Below are 17,893 nucleotides of genomic sequence, written 5' to 3'. Positions count from 1 at the left end.
AGAGGAGTCCCCGAGGCAGGGCTGGCCTGGCCCGGGCCCTACATGCCACTGTGTCCACAGGGCGACGACGACCTGAAGGAGACCGGCTTCCACCTCACCACCACAAACCAGGGGGCCTCGGCCGCGGGCCCAGGCTTCAGCCTCAAGTTCTGAGGCTCCCAGCCGACCTGGACCCACCCTGGGGAGCACCGACCGCGCAGGCGCTGGAGGCGGTGTCTGGGTCCAGACTGTGGACCGGGGCGCCACTGCCACAGGGCTGCCACGGGTACAACCTCAAGTCTTGGACTGCTGGCCTCGTGGGGTTTTCCACGTTTTCTTTTTATTTTATCTTGGCTTGTAAATTTGTAGGATTAAATCACATTTTCCTTGTTGTGGGAGGAAAGGCTGTACTTTTTCATATGACTTGGACTTGCCCTGTGAGGGAAGGATGGGCATTCGTACCCCCACACACTTGGCCACAGGAGGGCCATGCTGGGCGGTCACTGCTGGGACTGGGACCAGAGCTGTGGAGATTTTTGTAGTTTTTAAATCTTCAGGCTGCTGCTGGGGCACCTTCCTGCTGCTCAGTGCAGGGCCCCAGAACCAGGCATGTGAACTCTCAGCCACAGTGGGTTTTTGTACAAGGTTGTTACTGTGTTTTAAGATGTAGTAAAATATTCTTGGAGGAAAGGTCTGGTATATCCTTCTTTGAGCGGCTAGTCCTGTGCTGGATCCTGAGCTAGTGCTCCCTGCGAGTGCGGGGATCCTGGGCCCCCACACTCTTGATAGAAGTGGGGGATAAAGGGTGGCCTTCAACCCCACTTGGGCCCATCTCTTCCTGACTTGAAAGACCTCCAGCTACTAGTCTGGCTGGACAGGCTCTCTGTCTGGGGCCCCCACCTCCTCCAAACTAGTTCCTTTTGCTGGTGCCCCCAGCCCCGCTCCCCAGCTCACTCCACTCTTGCAGCCATGTGGGCCCTGCCTCCCCAGCACTGAGCACATGCCAGATCTGGCTCTAGTGGTCAGCCCGCTCAGCAGGCTCCCCACCCGCTGGGCGCAATTACAGCCGCCCACCCTCCCAAGAACGGGCAAGGAGACTTGAAAGACAAAGTGCTTTATCAGCGGCCTCAGCCCCAAGGGCGGCACTCAACTCCGCACGCGGATGCGCCAGGAGTAGGTGCTGAGCACGCGCTGCCGCCGGCGCACCACACACGTGTAGGTGCCCTCGTTGATGGCGTTGGCGATGATGCTCAGGTGCGCTTCGCCCAGGGCCAGGTAGCCGGGGTAGGAGAACTCTAGGGGTTCCTGGTCCTTGTACCAACTGCAGAGAGGGCGGAGGGCTGGGCAGGGAGGGTCCCGCCCTCCCCTCTTCGCGCCCCCCGCCCCCCCCTCCCCGTCCCCAGTCGGGCGCTGGGGTGGGTCACTCACTATACTTTGCCTTTCTTGTGGAGGATCTTCTGACCGCAACGGAAGGTCACATTCCTGCCCTCGGGCACCAGCTTGGTTTTGGTCCTGGGGGGCGGCGGGGTGGCGGCCACCGTGGGGAAGGGGAACTCTGCTCGGGGTGGGGGAGCCAGATCAGCGCTGGGCGCCCCCGAGCACCCAGGCCAGGCGGACACCCGACCTCACCATAGCAGAAGTCGCAGCTGCTGGGGCACAGCCTCTTCATGAGTCGCCGGCGGGTGTCGCAAAAACCCCTCCGCGCCCAGGACGCGCACACAAACAGCCTGTCCAGGCAGCCTGCGGAGGCAGACTGACCTCAGGACGCGCCCGCCCCCGCCCCCGCCCGCCTCCCGCAGCCCACCGCCGGTCCCGCACTCACCGTAGAGCCGGTGAAGCCCCCACAGCTCGTCCTGCGATAGTGCCTTCCAGCCGCGCAGCGTGGCGTTGAGGTGCATGAGCGCCCGGCCGTGCTGGGAGTGCATCAGGCCCAGCGCGTGGCCGATCTCATGGGCCGCCACGTGCACCAGGTCGGTGAGCCACACGCCTGCGGGCCCGGCCGGTCAGCGCCCGGTACCCGGCCCAGCACCCACCCCCACCCAACCTCCTTGCTCCCCGCGGCCTGCACAGCTGCTGCAGCGCAGGGAGCCTCCCCGCCGCAGCCATGGAAGATAAGAATGTTCCAGGCCGGCTAGGCGGTGAGCTGGCCCCCAGGAATGCGGCTCCGGCTCCGGCTCCAGCGGTGTGGGGGTGGAGGGGCTTCAGGACTCCCGGAACCCAGGCCTACGGCCTCGGACCAGCCTTTCCCTCCCCGCCGGCCTGACCCCAAATCCCCTGCACGACCCCTCAAAGATCCCCGCTGTTCCCACCGTAGTGGAGGGGCCCCATGGGAGGCCAGGACCGCGTCACCTTTCTTCCAGCTGTAGCGCGTGGGGCCCAGGACCCAGTACTCGCTGTCGTCAAAGTGGATGCCGCCGTGTGGGGGAAAGAAGGCGTGGGCCAGCTCGCCCGTGGGGCCGTCGAAGCAGTGGTGCAGCGGGGAGACCAGGCAGTCCGTGTGGTTGATGGGGTAGAAGCCTGGGGGAGCACGGGCCTGAGAGAGGGCCTCTGGGTGGGGCGGGGGCAGGGGCACGGCGCCCACCTATGCGGAGATCGCTGGGCTGCTCGGGGGCCACCTCGCGGAAGCTGAAGGGGGACACGTCACTCCACATGCGGAAGGCGGCGGCCAGACCCCGCCGAGTCTCGCTGGGGCTGAGCAGGTTCCTCGGGAAGGAGAGGATCCTGGGGTAGGAGTCACGGTCAGGGGTGGCGGCAAGAAGGCACCGGGCTTGCACCACCCACCTTCCAGGGCCAGGGCCGCACTTGTACGTAAGGTTGAAGTGTTCCCAACGCAGCCTGGCCGGGGTCAGAGTGTAGCGGCGTCTGCGGGGCGCCGGTGGGTGCGGCGGACCGAGGCTCCCGGAGGCCAGGACGCCCGAAGTCTGGGGCACAGCGTCTCCCTTGAAGGGAAGCAAGTGCTCCGTGGGGAGGCAGTAGGGACTGTCCCCAAGCCCCAGGTCGCGAGGAAAAGGGCCTGGAAAGGGGGCGCGCTCCAGGGAGCGCTGATGGCCCCTCTTTCTTCCTTTCGGCTGTTTCTGGTTTTCTACCCCGAGCCGGGTTTACTTAACAGAAAGAAAAAGTTACTAAAAACAAGCCAGGTCGGAGTGGGCGGAGCTGGCGGCAGATTTGACCCCCACCGGCCCCTCCCCCCGCATCCGCGGACATGCGGACTCACGCCGGGATCGCGGAGCTGGGGCCGGACCCACCCGTTCCCGCGCCCGCTCTCACCTGCGCTACTCTCGCCCCGGCCCGGTTCGCTGGGGTCGCTGGCCAGGCCAACAGCACGAGCGCAGGGAAAAGGCACAGCGCGCCCAGCACCGCTCCAAGCCGGCGGGCCCGGTCGCCGGCCCCCGACGCCGCCGAGGGGACGCAGGCCCCGCGGCCCATGGCGCCTGCGGACTCGCTGTCGGGGCTGGGGCGGCGGGGCGGCGCGGCAACGGCTCGGATTACAGCCCCGGGGGGAGGGCGCGCGGCCGCCCCTGAAGGGAACCAGCTGGCAGCCCACTGTCGGGAGCACCCTCGCCGCCTCCAGCCTGGGGCGCAGGGACCTGGGCCTCTGGGTCGGTGGCGGTGGCCTGGGCAGGGCCCGCTGGGCGGGGTCACTTGGCAGTGGGGGGGCGAGGAGGGCCCCGGACGCCAGAGAAGGGACAGATGCCAGGGACTTAGGCTTAGGCGGGAGTGTCAGCTGGGGTCCCCAAACTCGCTGGAAGTTGAATGACTCGGCAGCTTTTCTCCCAAACGGAGTCCCCCCCAAGCCCCTCGACACTGCATGAGACCCGGCAGTGGAACCCTCCATCCTGGTCAACTGAGGACACGTCCCCCGCAGGCGCTGGCGACAGGGACCCCGCAAGAGGGGAGGGACGCGACGGGAGGGGACGTGGCAAGTGAGTACCAGGCTAAGGAAGAGGGATGGCGCCTGCGGAGAGGGGTTTGTGTGCCAGGAGAGAGAGGGACCTGCCGGGGCCAGCGGAAGGACCTGGCAGGCGACAGGGAAAGCGCACAAGGTGCGGGGGTGGGGGCCACAGGGAGCCAGGAATCTGCACTAGGCGCTCCCTGCGGCGCGCAAGCAGGACCGAAGTCTGGACAGTTCTGGGTAGGGGCTGGGGGCCGGGTGTTCTGAGAGCAGAAGACTCGACGGGACGACTTTCAGGCTGCGCCTGGCTGAGGAGCCGAGCTAGGCTGGAGGGAGGCGAGGGCGCCTCTGGGCTGGGGGAACCGGGATCCAGGGCTGGGCGGGAGGCCCGCCGGGGCGGAGCGGACTGCGGGAGGGGAGACGGGATGGGGGCTGGGGGAATTGCTCCGAGTGGAGAGGCGCCCAGCCAGAGGAGGCCGGGGGTGCGGCCCCTCCCCATTCTCCATCCAGGCTTTGAGCCCAGAGTGACAGTGGCGCACCGGGCCAGCAGGGTCAGCGCCAAGTGGCTGGCGGGCAGCCTTGAGGCTCCAGGGGAGCATTTTGGTGGTTCTTGGAAAGCGCCCGGCTGCTGGGTCCAGACGAGGGCAGTCCCCCTTCCCCCACTTCATGACTAAGTTCGAGCCAGCACACCGACCCTCTCTGTCCGGTGTCCTACCCTCTCCCCAAATCCGTATTCCGCCTCCCACGCTCAGCGGTCCTGGGACCCTGCCGGGGCTCCTGGCTTCAAACCGGAGGCCTCGCCCAACTCCCCACTTAGCCAGGATCGCACAGTCTGCTGCGAGACCGGGTCCTGCTTTAGCCAAAACCCGTCTCTGTAGCCCACCCCAGGAGCCGGGAGGTGGCTACTGCTGGGGTTTCGGTCCACTCAGTGCCCCTGGACGACACCGCAATCCCAGGACCCCGTTCTTTCTGGCTAGGGTCCGGGCAGCACCCTGGACCCGTGAGTCCTGGGAAGAAGGGTAGAATATGGGTCGGAAGAGGCCCTGCAAGCCTCTGGCCAAAGCGCAGAACCCAGCGCTGGGCCAACGGTGTAAGGGGTGCGGTCAGAACAGTCCGCGGTGGGGGACCCGCACGGCCCCGCCCCAGACAGGCAACCAGGCACAAAGTCCAGCAATCTTTTTATAAAATACAGAGAAAGGGCTCGTGACGGCGGCCGCGGGGCATGGCCCCGGAACGAGGCGGGGGGCGCCGGCTACACGAAGATCTGGATGCGGTCGCGGATGGGCTGGCGGCAGATGGGGCAGGCGCTGAGCGCCGCGCCACAAGGCGCGCACGCGCCGTGGCCGCACTGGAACACGAGGCGGATGTGGCTGTCGATGCAAATTGGACAGGTGATGCGCTCCTCCATCTGCCGGTAGCGGCTCTGCAGCTCCTCCACCAACTGCCGCGGTGGGCCGGGCGCCGGGGCCGCACTGACCACCTCCGTGCCGTCTGCGGAAGAGGTCCAGGTCAGGGGCGGGGGCTCGGGACTGAGGTCTTGCGAGAGAACCCGAACAGAGATGTGAGCCACGACAGGGGGCGGGGCCGTGGACAGCGGGCGGGGCCGCGGGCGGGTGCAGCGGCCCACACCTGGGGGCAGTGGGGCGGGGCGGGCGCCGGGCCCCACCTGGGCGCAGCTTCTTGCTGATGACCACCTGGCACCTGATGCATTTCTTCATCCTGCGCGCGCACTCTGCGGGGGGGGGGGGGGTAGGGCACTGTTGAGTGAGGGGCCGTTCAGCCCGGCCGCCGCCCCCTCCCCACCCCGCACTCACCCTCGCACACTGTGCGATGCTGGCAGGGCGAGAACAGCACCAGCAGCGCCAGCTCCGAGCACACTAGGCACTCAGCGGCCTCGGGCCCCGTCGTCGCGGCCACATGCAGGTTGGTCACAGTGTTCGGAACACTGAGCACCAGTCTTGGACCCTGGGCCAAGCCCCCGCTGCCACTGCCTCCAGCCTGCCGCTCCCTGCGTGAGAACAGGGGTCTTGAAAGGGCCCGGAGTTTCGAGCCCGCCCCCCACCCCCGCGCCCCGCTGGCTCACCGGAAGCGCTGAGCACAGCCCTGCAGGGCTTTGAGCAGGCGACCCTCGGCAGCCAGGTCCAGGGGGCTCCGGCCGCGGTGGTTGGCGTAGCTCAGGTCCGCGCCCTCCAGCGCTAAGTAGTAGGCCATAGCCGCGCCTGCCGTCAGCTCCGCGCTGCCCGGAAGGCCAGAGGCCTGTAGCTGGATGGCAGGACAGACGCTGGTGAGGGCAAGCGCCTGGGAACACTGGTCTGAAGGAAGCCTCGACTGGTATCTGGCTGCAGAGGCCTGAGCACCTGCCTCCTGAGGCCCCTGGAGCCGGAGGCAAAGGGCCCCACTAGGCAGCTGGTGGCATGAAGGCCATGTTCTGACACACCACTCGGCCTATAGCAGGGCCCAGCCCCCCGAGACCCCACTCCCTCTCCCCAGATGGTCAGAATCTCAGGAACACTGGGCCAGCAGTGGTGACCAGGGTCGCAGAACAAACCACTGTGACCCAGACTGCCCGCCCTACAAGGCCTGGTCTGGCTGTCCTGAGGGCAGGGAGGGCAAAGGAGCCTGTGGCCCAGTTCTGTGCCCCCCTCCCCAGCATCCAGAGTCACGTTTCCTCACCCTGGACAGCAGCTGCAGGGGACCCGGGTCCCCTGCGCTCCCATCAGCTGCCAGAGGCAGCAGCTGGTGGCGCTGCAGGGCCACGTGCAGAGCCGTGTCCCCCTCCTCGTCCTCGGCGTTGACGCTGCAGCCGGCGTCCACCAGCAGTGGCACCAGCCCCACGTGGGCCTGCTGCACAGCCAGGTGCAGCGGGGACTGCAGCTTACGGTTGCGAGCGTTCACATCACAGTGGCCCTGGGGAGGGGTGGGCACGGGCTCAACCCAGGGACCCTGGTGGGCCCTGACACCCCAGTCCGAAGCCCAGGGGACTCTGTCCACACCTCTCGGATGAGAACCTGGGCCACCTCCCCGTGGTTGTTGAAGGCGGCCAGGTGCAGTGCTGTAAACCCATCCTCCTTCTTGGCGTCCACCAGCTGCCGCGCCCGCGCCAGAATCCTCCTGACAGCTCTGTGGGAGCAGCGAGATGCCTCTGGGGTCAGGGGCGACCCAGGGTGGCCCGGTGGCACAGCAGGAGCTGTGTGTCACCCCAAACTCACAGTGTGTGGCCTTTGAGGGACGCATGGTGCAGCAGAGTGAAGCCCTGGCTGTTGGTGGCAGTGACGTCGATGCCTGGCACCTCGGTGAGGACCTCCACAATGCCGCTGGCACCAGTGCCCGCTGAGATGGCGCAGTGCAGGGGTGTATCAGCATGGGCATCCTGCCGGTGGTAGGCCAGTGATGACTTGGCAAGGAGGTCTCAGCCATGACCTCCTTGACCCCAGGGCCAGAGCCAGGGGACCCAGCACTCACAGGCAGGTTGACGTCACAGCCATGCTCACACAGGACCTTCACCACCTCCAGGAAGCCCCTCTGCACGGCCACATGCAGTGCTGAGCTCCGAGTGCTGTTCAGAGCATTGGCCCCACAACCCGAGCTCAAGAGCACCCGGGCAGCCTCGGGCTGGTTCCTGGCAGGAGAGGAAGCAGGAGGGGCGATGTGCCCACCGGCTGGACCTGCAGGCCCAGCCCCCTCACACTCTGGCCGGGCCTCACCCCAGGGCTGCGTAGTGCAGTGCCGTGTTGCCCTCATCATCCGGCAGGTCAACGCCCGCCTGAGCCTGCAGCAGCAGCCGCACCAGCTCCACCTGGCCTAGGTAGGCAGCCATCTGCAGGGCAGTCCTGCCCTGATTCTTGGTGTCCACCTGCCGGGAGAGGCAGAGGGTCAGTCCCTGGCTCTTGGCCCCCTCGCTGGGGCTGCCTGGGCCAGGAGGCAGGTCTCAGGCTCGCCTGTTCTGGGTGCCGCCGCAGCAGGTCCAGAGCCCGGGCCACATTGCCCAGAGCCACCTCCACCACCAGCCTCCCTGGGTGCTCCAGGTCACTCTTCTGGGCTCGAAGCTTGTCCAACACAACACTCAGGGAGCCTGGGGAGGGTGGGGTTGAGGGTCAGTGGTGGCCAGGGCAGCCCTGCCCCAATGAGCTGCCCTCACTGGATGCCCTCACTTTTGTTCTCCCGGGCTCGCCCAGCTACGTCCAGGTTGGCATCTTCCTCAGGCCGGTAGGCCACCAGGCAGGAGGGGCTAAAGGTCCACAGCTTCCCACTGACCAGCACACCCACGTTCCCGTCTCCGAAAACCTTCAGCACTCTCCCAATGCGGCCCAGAGCCTGAATGAGGAGAGGTTGGGGTCACAGGCGTGCCTCCCAGGGGTTAGTGTGATGGGCATGGAGGTAGGGGTGGGGGACTCACAGGGGCCATGTCATCGGTCCACTCCCCATGGCCAGCCTGCAGCCGCTTCACCGTGTCAAGGTCATCGATAACCCGCACCACCTCACCCACCAAGCAGGAGTTTTGCTGAGTGACAGGAGCACAAGAGAAGCACGTGAGGGGCCCCAGCGGGCATGGTTGCCCGGGGTCGGAGAGCAGGAAGCCCCCACCCTCATCCAGCGCCACCTCACCAGGACCCCAGCCCCTGCCTGAAAACACAGAGAGTCTCACCCAATAAGGGTGACAGGTGACCAGGACAGCCCTGCTGGCCCAGCCTCAGAGCCACGGGGGTTATGGCCAGAGTCAGCTCAGGGGTGTTCAGGCTGGGGCAAGCCTGATCACGGGCTGATGGGAGGGTGGGCAGTACGGCCAAGACCAGCCCAGCCCAGCTTGGAGGAGGGGCGCCAGGATGACTGGGGGCAGAGCCTGAACGTGGCAGGGTCAGGGGCTGCTCCTCCCGCACCCCAAACCTTTCCTGGCAACTTTCTCCACACCTGTGCCCTCACCTGCACAGACAGAACTCACTGTATAAACCACCTGTCCTGTGACCCCGCCACACCCCCTCCTTGAAGGCCCACATGTCCCAGGTGTCCCCAACTCAAGCTGAGTGCTGGCTCCGCATTCTGTCCAGGGGCCGTCACCGGATGCTCTGCCACCTGCCCTCCACCTCCTCCCTCCTGCTCTGAGAAATACTGCTTCTCAAACAGCTCTCACCATGCCCCACCACCCTGATTCAGGGTCCACCCCTGTCCTAAGGGGCCTTCCCAGCCTTCAGGCGGCACCCACAGTAGCATTCTAGGAACTCTGCCCAACCATGCCACCTGCAGCCTGCAAGGCTCCTCTGGCCCTCAGAACACACACTGGGCCCTGGTCTGCCCCCACTTCCAACAATGCCCTGGACCTCCCCTTCCCATCTAGGTCCCTCTCCCTGGACTGAATCCCCTTCAGACCCACCAGGCCCTGACCTCGTCCTTCAGGGCCAGAGGAAGGCACTCCCAGGGCCGAGCGGGTACATGAAAGGGGGTGAAGAGCAGAAGGGGCTCAGCTAAGCCCCCCCATGCACCTTGGTGAGAGCCCCAGGGTGGAAGGTCCAGCGGGTCTTGTGGCTGAACTGCACACGCACGTCCCCACGGTCTGTGATGCGGTGCACGGTGCCCGTCTGTCCGATAAACTGTGGCGGGTCATGGAGGCAGTGGCCAGGTAGAGCAGGAGGGTGGGGGGCCAGAGGACATGGGGAGGCTGGGCACGGGAACTCACCAGGTGGGGCATCTCACCTTGGCCATCCGGGGGTTCCACCCGCCGTGGCCTTCCTGCATCTCCCTCAGCAAATCCGTGTCCAGCAGACATTTGACCTTGTCCCCACGCTGGAAGGGCTGGCCATCAGCACTGACCCTGCGCTGCAGCTCTGCGGGCTTGCCTGGGGGTGGGGGGTGCAGCAGGCCTGGCTCAGGCAGTTCCTTCTGCCTACACTGCTCACCTCAGTGACTCCAGAGACCACCCCCGGGCCCAGGGCAGGACGGAGGGCAAATGGGGGGGGGCAGGGCACGTGGTGGACGCCCGCCCATACCAAGCCTTGGGAGGTGGTCCCTGTAGTAGAAGCCGCCAGCTGCCTCGCCCACACACTTGAGATCCACCTTGCCCTTGTGGCCCACACGGTACACGTTGGTGGTGCCATCAGCCCATGTCACACTGGCCACGCTCCGGCCTGTCTCCACGTCCCAGCCACGGATGTCCACTACTCGGCCTGGCTTCCCTTCTCCTCCTGGGAGACAGGGGCCCCACCAGCAGGGTAAACCCACGCCATGAGGATGAGCCACAGCTGGCGGCAACTGCCTCCCACAACCGCCCCCCCTTCCCACCCCCCTACTCGCCATCCTGAGCCCCCCACCTTCCTGCCCTCTCACTCACCATCCTGTGAGCCCCCCACCTTCCCACCTGGCCCCTACTCACCATCCTGTGAGCCCCACTCCCAGTCGGGGCCCCGAACCACCTTCGCCCCCTGGAAGATGCCCCTTAACGGGATCCTTGGGAGGCCCTGGCGGGGACTCAGCATGACCCTACGGGAAACAGAGTGGGTCCCAGGCCATGAAGGGCAGTGGTGCCAGAGGCAGGCCCTATGCTTTGCCAGCCCTGCTCCCATTCCCGCCCCGGGGTCTCTTCCCCTGGAACAGCAGGCCCCCCAGGCCAGTGCCCTCCACACTGGACCTTGAGTGGGGCTGCTGACTGGTTCCCTCCAGGGGCCTTTCATGACACCAGGTTGGACGGGTGCTCCAGGCCCACCCTCACCGCATGGTTCCTGTGTGTGGTCACACCACATCTGCCACCTCCTGGAGAGCTAGGTATCCTGTCAGAGCTATGCCCAGAGCTCAGCACCCGGCCTGGCCTGGGGAGGGTTCAGCATGTGGGAAACACGGGCATGAGAAAGGCAGGCCTGGCCAGAGGTGTTGGATGGCTGCTCCCAGCTCCCTCGCTAGCCAGCACATCCCTCCCCTCCACGGGTGGTGGTATCAAGGAGCCGAAGGCGACAGTGTAGGTGGCAGGGGTGCACCTCTGGGAGCCCATCCTCCCTAGCGTGGGCCCTCCTGACCACAGCAGATGCAAGCAGCACACCACACAGGCCACTCTCAGAGCCCCGGTCAGGCAGCACTGGGGGGCCAGGGAGAGCCTGGCGAGACGAGGGTCAGGGTGAGAGGAGGCCCCATCCACAGCACCGACCTCCGCAGACCTGCTAGGTGGACACAGTCGCCTTCTGTGGGGGGTTGGGGCTGTTGTCAATGCCCAGGCCCCTGGGGTGATCACCACCCTGGTCACTCCTCCAGGAAATGGCTCAGGACAGACTTGACCTGCAGCAGAGCAGTCAGCGGGAAGCAGCGCCAGCTCTCCCAAGACTCGTCGTGGGTCAGAGGCATTTTCAGGAGGCCCTGGACGCTTGCAGGTGGGGTGGGACACTGGGACGGCTGGGGGGACTCACGGGCGGGAGTGGGCCGTCTCGTAGCGCTCGAAGGCGTGGGCCAGGTCGTGCTTGTTGTGCATGTAGCATTGCGTGCAGAGATCGTAGTCGAAGCAGATACGGCACTTCCAGCGCATGCCCCGCAGCCCATGCTTCTTGCAGCAGTCGCAGATGATGTTGGGGTGGCGGACACCTGCAGGGCGCAGGGTCAGGAGCGCCGCAGGCCCCGCCCCAGCCCAGCTCCGCCCCAGCCCCGCCCCCAGGCCCGCACCGATTTGGGCGTTGTCATAGAGCAACAGGTCGTGTGCGCCCTGGTAGCCCGCGCGGTAGTTGGTGCGGGTGCCGTGGTCCCACTGCACGACCACCGTGCGGTCGGGGGTCGAAGGGCTGCCGTGGCGGCCGAGCTCCACCACCGTGCCCACGCCGCCCTCGCCGCCGTCCTGCTGGCCCCACTTCCAGTCCACGCCGCGCACCACGCGCATGCCCACCTGCACGCCCGCTTGGGGGTCTGGGTCCATGGTGGAGGCCTGCGGGGAGAGGGGACCATTGGGCCACATGGAGAAAGCCACACGAGGTCACACCAGAGGACTGCCAGGGAGAGAGGGAAACCACTGTGGGGGAGGGGCACACAGAAATGCCCTGGGGCTGGAGGGCAGTGGGACACCTCTCTGGAAAGGGACCCTCCCCCAGCTGCCCCCCTCCAGCAGCTGTGGGGAGATGGAGCAGTAGTGTGGGGGCAGTCCTGGTGATGGGACTCCAGCTCCCCAGGGACCAGGGAATAAGATCTGGTCAGAAGGTCTACACGGCAGCAGATTAGGTTCTGGGTGCCTTGCATGGGGGTGGGGGACAGGGCGGGGCCCACTAGGACTGCAGATATCAACATGCAAGGTAAGACAAAACTTTCTGAAGAAACACTGACTGGCACTTAAGACTAGAGAGGCACAAAGACCGTGTACCCAGAGTGAGGAAAGAGCCTGCTGACCTCATGCACAAAGCAGACTATCTGACAGAAAACAGGAAAACCCTGCGACAGGTACCTCCAGCACCTAGCACATTGTGGGGCTGATGCTGCCCACAGCCCGGTGAGCGGTGCTGCACCGTCACTCGGGCCTCACTGCCGGGCCTTCCTCTGAGAGGTGTGGCCTGGCCACCCCAGGCAGGCCCTGACGGAGCTGGCACAATTCACAGCAGTGCCCGTGTGAACCAGGTCCTGACAAGATTTACTTTCAAGGGAGCACAACCCACCACATTACACAGCAGAACTCACAAACGGACGCTGAAGGAGAGGAGCCTTGCACCTGACCCCACTGATAGGAAGCTCACAGGCAGAACAAGCAAAGCCAGGGCGCCGGAGGCAGGGAGACCATGGCTGAGCCAGTCACAGGGGCTTGGAACCGGGGACATGCTATTTCCTCATCTGGTTGCCAATTACATGTGTGTTCACTTTGCAACGCTGGACCACTCATGACCTGTGCCTCCTGGCATTATGTGATTCTTCAATAAAATTGGTTTAACATCAATGGATTTGAACAACCCCTAAGAGTTTAAAGCAACAGGACCTGAAGTGGGAGGGGACCTGGGGCCCCTCAAGACAGTAATGAAGCAGTCACCCCTCCATCTCTGGAGACTGCCTCCCCAGCATGAGGGCCCCAAGGCCGGGGAAGATGCAGGCCTGGATCCCTGAACGAAGCTCCCTGCACTTCCAGTGGCTCCTGGAAGGTCAGAGGAGGCCCGGAAACCTGCTGGGGTATAACTACTCCCTCTAGTGCCCAGTGGCCCAGAGCAGCCATAGCCTGACAGGCCAGCCTAAGGCTTGACCAGCAACAGGGAAGGAAACCCACACGTCACCCCTGCACCTGGATCACCCCCCCCCCCAACCCCAGCCCAACAATCAGCATCCCAAGCCTGAGCCCACAGGTCACCTGACAGCCACCCTCTGTCCAATCTCACCTGCAGGCCAGCGCCCCGGCACAGGGTATGCAGGGGAAGGGCACTGCCTACAGGGCGAGGCTCCTGGGCCACACCCAGCCTAGAGTCCAAGTGAATGACCCTCAGATTCTCAGTGGTATGAACTGCTCAGCCAACTCAGCCTTCTGCGAGTCCTCCCCAACCCCCACAGGTGCCTGTGCCCACTCCCTCCTCACCCCGCCCAGGACCACCAGGGCTTCCAGATACAGGTAGACCATCTGAAATGACAAGTCTTTCGAACTCGAAGCCCAGTCTCAGCAAATCACCCTGCTGCTCCTTTACCTGGACAGCTGCCCCACAGGGGCTGTACGGCCTCCTGCTCCCGCTGCCCTCCAGCCACCCTCCCCCCATGACCTCTGGACCCACTGAAGATGGGGCACCAGGGCTTTTCTGTCCTGCTGGCCACAACGAGAAGCCCACATGAGAATGCCTGTGGCTCTTTGGTGCCAGTAAGCCCCAGACAAGGGCAGGGCCTGTGGGCTGCTGCCTCATCAGAGTGCTGTTCACGTGTGGCCTCTGCCTCCTGCCTGGCATCTGTCAGCAGCTGCCATTCATGTGCAAGTGGGCAGGGCAGCCCAGCCTGAGCCAGTGGCCCAGTGGCAGAGAGGAGGTGCTGCCCTTCAGGGCACAGGCCCTCCTCCCACTGGGAGCCTCCAGGATTGCCATGGCTCCTGGGCAGTGCTGAGCTGCCCCCTACTCTTCCCAGGCACTCCTGCTGAGCTAGTCAGCCAGGCAACCACATACCCAAACAAGTGTGGGCAGATAGGCAGCAAGAGTGCCTGCTCGCAGGGGACATGCCACCTGCAAGGCCCAGAAACTGGCCCTGGATTGAGATTAAGGGGCAGGAAAGGATGCTCTCCCAAGAGTCAGCACCACAGTTATTCTGTAGCCTGTGAGCCCAGCCTCTCAGCCTACCTGGCCGGCTGCCGCACCCACCCTTTCTGTAGGCCTACAGATCCACTGGCCATGGGCTGCAGACTGTCTCCAACAAGACTCAGGGTGACTGGACACCTTAAGCAGGAGGGCAGGTGTGGCCAGTGCCTGGCTCTGCCCTCAGGGGGATGGACAGAGAATGGTCAGGAGTGGAAGTGCCCAGCAAGGTCTGTGGGAAAAGAGGACCAAGTCTCAGCCAGCAGTGGCTCCACTAGGTCACCAGCAAAGTCCAGCCTGTCACAAGAAGTGCCTCTGACCAGCACCTGTCGTGTTCACATCCCTATTTATAGCACAGCCAGACAGTTCTCCAGTGCCGGCCAGCAACCTGCCACGCTCCCTAAGTATGTGGCCCTGGGAGCCCACTAGCCCACGGGGGACAGAGCTGAAGGGACACGCTGAGCCTCGGGCTTCCTCCTGCTCAGACCAGTGCCCCTGAAGGAGGACAGTGGACAGAGAAGAGCAGTCCTCCCCTCCACACTCCACCCTGGGTGCCCAGGTGGGTCCTGTGCCACAGCACCTCCATCCAGCCTGGCATCACTGCAGCTGGGTCTGAGCAGGGACCCCAACAATGCCCCCTGCTTGCCCTCCTGGCTCCCAGACCTTGGACACAGCATTGTAGGACCCCCGTGAAGCAGCCCAGAGGCTTTCCAAGCCTCTCTGCTACTCTGCCACCTGCCTCCCTCCTGTCTTTGTCATTGTTGTCACCAGGACCCAGGAGATGGCCATTCGGGCTCCATGTGACCCCCAGGTCCCCAGCCCTCCCACTATCAGGGCTCACTATCTCACCTCAGAAGGTCTCCAAGGGTGTGAAGGGAGGGGATGGCAAGTGGGGAATGAACCAGGGTCAGGGGAAGGGAGAGGATAGGGAGGAAGGGAACTCTTGTTTCACTGAGAAATTCACCCAGAGAGCTCTTCCTTTTTCTCCTTTTGGCAGAAACACTGTACTCTAACATCTTCCTCAGAGTGTACAACCCAGGCATCTGGCGGCATCAGAACCCCCATAGGCTGTCGCTGCAAAGGTTTATGACAACCCTGAGGGTTTCCCAAGTGGCGCGATGGTAAAGAATCCTCCTGCCAATGCAGGAAACACAGGAGATGGAGGTTCCATCCCTCAGTGGAGAAGATCCCCTGGAGTAGGAAATGGCAACCCACTCCAGTATTCTTGCCTGGAAAACTTCATGGACAGAGGTGCCTGATGACCAGCAGTTCATGGGGTCGCCAAGAGTCAGACACAGCCAAGCGTGAACAAACACAGAGGCACTCAGGGCATGAGCAGCTGGCACTTACCTTAGTGTATACACCAGCCTCTTGTCAGCATCCCAAATGCTTAGCTGCTGTTTCTTGGGTCACAAGTTTGCTCAGCCACCAAGATTTCCTGTTGGAGATTGGAATCCATGGCTGACACAGAGCACAGCAAACCAAACAGGTAGAAAGTCAGCAGGTCTGGGGAAAAATGGGTTTTAAAAGGCAGTCTTAAACTTTTAGCATTTACCATCTCAACCAAATGGGTGGACACCTGGGTCTGCTCTATTGGTTTACTAGTTTCTCTTTGGAAGGCAGAAGTATTTCTAAAGCACACGTTTAGACAGTATAGAAATAAAGTATTTGCACTATTTTGATTATTTTATGAAAAAAACTTTAAAAAGCTGCAAAGAGTAAATCCCATTTAGCTAGGAAGTTGGCAAACTGTCTTTATTGAAAAGAATCAACTTGGGTGCCGACTGCTGGCCACCAGAGGCTGCCACTCCTTTCTGGGCACCTCCGGCTGGTCTAATGACGGTGTTTAAATCCGCACCACATGTGGCACAGTCAACTGGCAAGACTTGGCGAATCATAGGCTCCAGTCACGTGGTAGCTCTTGCTGAGGCCGAGGTGGACATCCTGAGTAGCCAGGGAGTCTGGCCTGTCAGTCACCTGCTGGAAGAAGGCCTAAAGGAAGTAGAAGGAGGCCATCACCCTAATCCTAGTGACCCAAACAGAAGCCCTCAGGCAAGGGCAGTCATCACCCAACCACTGCACAGGGCCAGTCTTGGGCGGGAGCATGACATTCAGATACTTGTTGCACCTGGAGCAACAGGCCAGAGGGAAAGGCGAGAGGAGGGGACCCGCCAGGATCGACCTGGTGTGCCAGTGCTCCCATTGTAACGTTCCCGCAACCCCTGCCCTGCTGATGCCCACCAGGAGCCTGTCTGACACCTTTACTTATTTTCTCTATTGGTTCTGAGCTCAAAAGGAGAGAGGCAGGATTATTCACACCCCAACACCCTAGACATATTAAAAAACAAGCAAAACCTTTTTGACGTGGCATCAGACAAAATCTGAGCCCCTCAAGAGCTCTCTTATCTAGCTGCCCAGTCGTCCCCCGCCCGCCTACAGACAGGTGGGCTGCAGCCCTGAAGCCTGGAGACTTGGAGGCTGGCCTTTAACCTTCGGCTCAAGCCCTGAGCCATCCGACCCTGCGGCGGCGGGGGGGATGCCAAGACGCACAATCAGCGCCTCGCTGGTTTGTCTACACGCCCATGCACGGCCCACGATAACGACACCAGAGCTGCCCCAAGGGCCTGCCTCCTACCCTGCAGGGCTCCGAGGGTCTAGGGCCGCCGGGGTAGGGACCGGAGGGGTGGCGGACCCGGCTCAGCCGACGTCAGCGCCCAGCGCTGCGCCTTGGACTCCAGCAGCTGTCCTGCGGGGGGGCGGGGCTGGACAGGCTGAGCCGGGCGCCCACACTGAAAGTGACCCCTTCCTCACTCGCTCGGGTCCGTCCCGCCCCTGTCATTCGTCACCTTCCTCGGGAAACCGCCCCGGGCCCCCGCCGCTGCCAACCCCGGGCCTAGTGGCCCTGTCGACCCTTCCACTTGCCCGGAAGTTTGCGTCCGGGCCGCTCTGCGCCTAGGCTCCGGGGGCCTGAGAAGCGCCGAGTCTGTCAGTCGGTCGGCTGCGGCCTCAGTGTGTGGGGTGGCCAGCCCGCGAGCCAGACTGCTCTGAGCCAGCCAACCTGCCAGGTGCTCAGCTGTGCCGCGCAGCGCCGGAGTCCACTGGCTGAGGGCGCCCAAAGCCCCCGGCGCCAGGGGCTCAGGGGCCAACGCGAGGCCTGCCGGGACCCGTAGTCCGCAGCCCCCTGGGACCACAGCCGGGGGGGGGGGCGGGCCCGAACCACAACTCCCAGGAGGACCAGCAGAGCCGTGACGTAGGGGGAGTGAGGGCTGAGCTACGGCCCTAGTCCCGCCCCGACAGGGAGGGGAGCCGACAGCCTTGCTTCCGGGAAAATAGTTCGAGTCCGCTCTCGCGTCTGATGACGTGTGCACACGTCTTGAGACGAATACAGACTGAAAACTACGGCAATTCTCGCGCCTCTCAACGCGTGGTGCCGCGGCGAAGGAGGCGTAGGGACACTGGCACCCAAGCCACCCGGCTTCCGAAGACTGCGCACGCGTAGGCCTGGACCGAGGGTACCAGACGACCACGCCCCTGCGGCGGAGGGGCGGGGCCATAGGCGGAAGTGCGTCACCCTCGCCCGGCCCTACGTGGCGCTGCTGGTTTCGGAGCCGCGTTGGGTTGCTGTGGAGACGGTTTGCTGAGCCTTCTGGGTGTAGAGATGAGGCGTTTTCACAACTTCTTTTACTTGATATATTTTAAAATCAGAGTTATGCCAGTGCATGGTGTGTCTGTGTGTCTGTGTGTTTGGTTTTAATTCTCGCAGAAATGAAGACAGTGAAAAACAGCTGTCACATGCCAGTTTCCCCCAGAGGCAAATACT

The 17,893-nt window shown here is 63.8% G+C and overlaps 3 protein-coding genes across 22 annotated transcripts in view; 1 reads left to right on the top strand and 2 right to left on the bottom strand.

Moving 5' to 3' along the window:
* The window catches only part of LOC102408240 (cyclin-dependent kinase 11B), a 40,059-nt gene extending 39,390 nt beyond the window's left edge, over positions 1–669 (top strand). For all 11 annotated transcript variants that reach the window (XM_044944019.2, XM_044944020.2, XM_006066896.4 and 8 more), the window contains one exon: positions 61–669. In XM_044944019.2, coding sequence (XP_044799954.2) covers positions 61–153 — 93 coding nt within the window. In that variant the 3' untranslated portion in view covers positions 154–669. The remainder of the gene's footprint in view (positions 1–60) is intronic.
* On the bottom strand, positions 298–3,587 carry MMP23B (matrix metallopeptidase 23B). Of its 2 annotated transcripts, none has more exons than XM_025285758.2 (8): positions 3,247–3,587; positions 2,782–2,918; positions 2,561–2,700; positions 2,329–2,496; positions 1,802–1,966; positions 1,609–1,719; positions 1,408–1,534; positions 298–1,319 (listed from the first exon to the last, which is right to left on the bottom strand). In XM_025285758.2, the coding sequence occupies exons 1-8, from the start codon at positions 3,403–3,405 to the stop codon at positions 1,040–1,042; spliced, it is 1,287 nt and encodes a 428-aa protein (XP_025141543.2). In that variant the 5' UTR covers positions 3,406–3,587; the 3' UTR covers positions 298–1,039. The 2 variants fall into 2 exon arrangements, with proteins under 2 accessions (XP_025141543.2, XP_006066954.3); XM_006066892.3 differs by having other exon boundaries at positions 1,078–1,300; positions 3,247–3,583.
* Positions 3,588–4,959: 1,372 nt separating this feature from the next.
* Positions 4,960–17,284, bottom strand: MIB2 (MIB E3 ubiquitin protein ligase 2). Of its 9 annotated transcripts, XM_044944028.2 has the most exons (20): positions 16,996–17,284; positions 15,424–15,511; positions 11,507–11,762; positions 11,257–11,428; positions 10,236–10,342; positions 9,853–10,047; positions 9,560–9,702; positions 9,349–9,456; positions 8,268–8,372; positions 8,023–8,185; positions 7,810–7,943; positions 7,576–7,724; positions 7,334–7,490; positions 7,081–7,241; positions 6,865–6,991; positions 6,545–6,778; positions 5,955–6,133; positions 5,686–5,879; positions 5,501–5,603; positions 4,960–5,362 (listed from the first exon to the last, which is right to left on the bottom strand). In XM_044944028.2, exons 3-20 carry the CDS (start codon positions 11,751–11,753, stop codon positions 4,975–4,977), a joined length of 3,066 nt encoding a protein of 1,021 aa, XP_044799963.1. In that variant the 5' UTR covers positions 11,754–11,762; positions 15,424–15,511; positions 16,996–17,284; the 3' UTR covers positions 4,960–4,974. The 9 variants fall into 9 exon arrangements, with proteins under 9 accessions (XP_044799963.1, XP_025141527.1, XP_025141528.1 ...); XM_025285742.3 differs by lacking the exon at positions 16,996–17,284 and having other exon boundaries at positions 15,424–15,579; XM_025285743.3 differs by lacking the exon at positions 16,996–17,284 and having other exon boundaries at positions 9,349–9,444; positions 15,424–15,579.
* Positions 17,285–17,893: the final 609 nt, after the last annotated feature.

This window comes from Bubalus bubalis, chromosome 5, assembly GCF_019923935.1.
Source record: "Bubalus bubalis isolate 160015118507 breed Murrah chromosome 5, NDDB_SH_1, whole genome shotgun sequence".
Taxonomy (NCBI): Eukaryota; Metazoa; Chordata; class Mammalia; order Artiodactyla; family Bovidae; genus Bubalus; species Bubalus bubalis.
Note: the sequence above shows the minus strand (reverse complement) of the source record. Positions and strands in the feature narration are given on the sequence as shown.

Bases quoted from the DNA above. Each gene is read 5' to 3' on its own strand.
- MMP23B (XM_025285758.2), bottom strand. From the start codon at position 3,405: ATGGGCCGCGGGGCCTGCGTCCCCTCGGCGGCGTCGGGGGCCGGCGAC. The intron at 1,720-1,801 runs GTGAGTGCGGGA...CTGCCTCCGCAG, and splicing joins GGGGCTTCACCGGCTCTACG to GCTGCCTGGACAGGCTGTTT. The intron at 1,320-1,407 runs GTGAGTGACCCA...CTCCCTGCCCAG, and splicing joins CACAAGAAAGGCAAAGTATA to CCCTCCGCCCTCTCTGCAGT.
- MIB2 (XM_044944028.2), bottom strand. From the start codon at position 11,753: ATGGACCCAGACCCCCAAGCGGGCGTGCAGGTGGGCATGCGCGTGGTG. The intron at 8,186-8,267 runs GTGAGTCCCCCA...CTCCTCATTCAG, and splicing joins GGACCGATGACATGGCCCCT to GCTCTGGGCCGCATTGGGAG. The intron at 6,134-6,544 runs GTGAGGAAACGT...CCTGCCATCCAG, and splicing joins CCCTGCAGCTGCTGTCCAGG to CTACAGGCCTCTGGCCTTCC.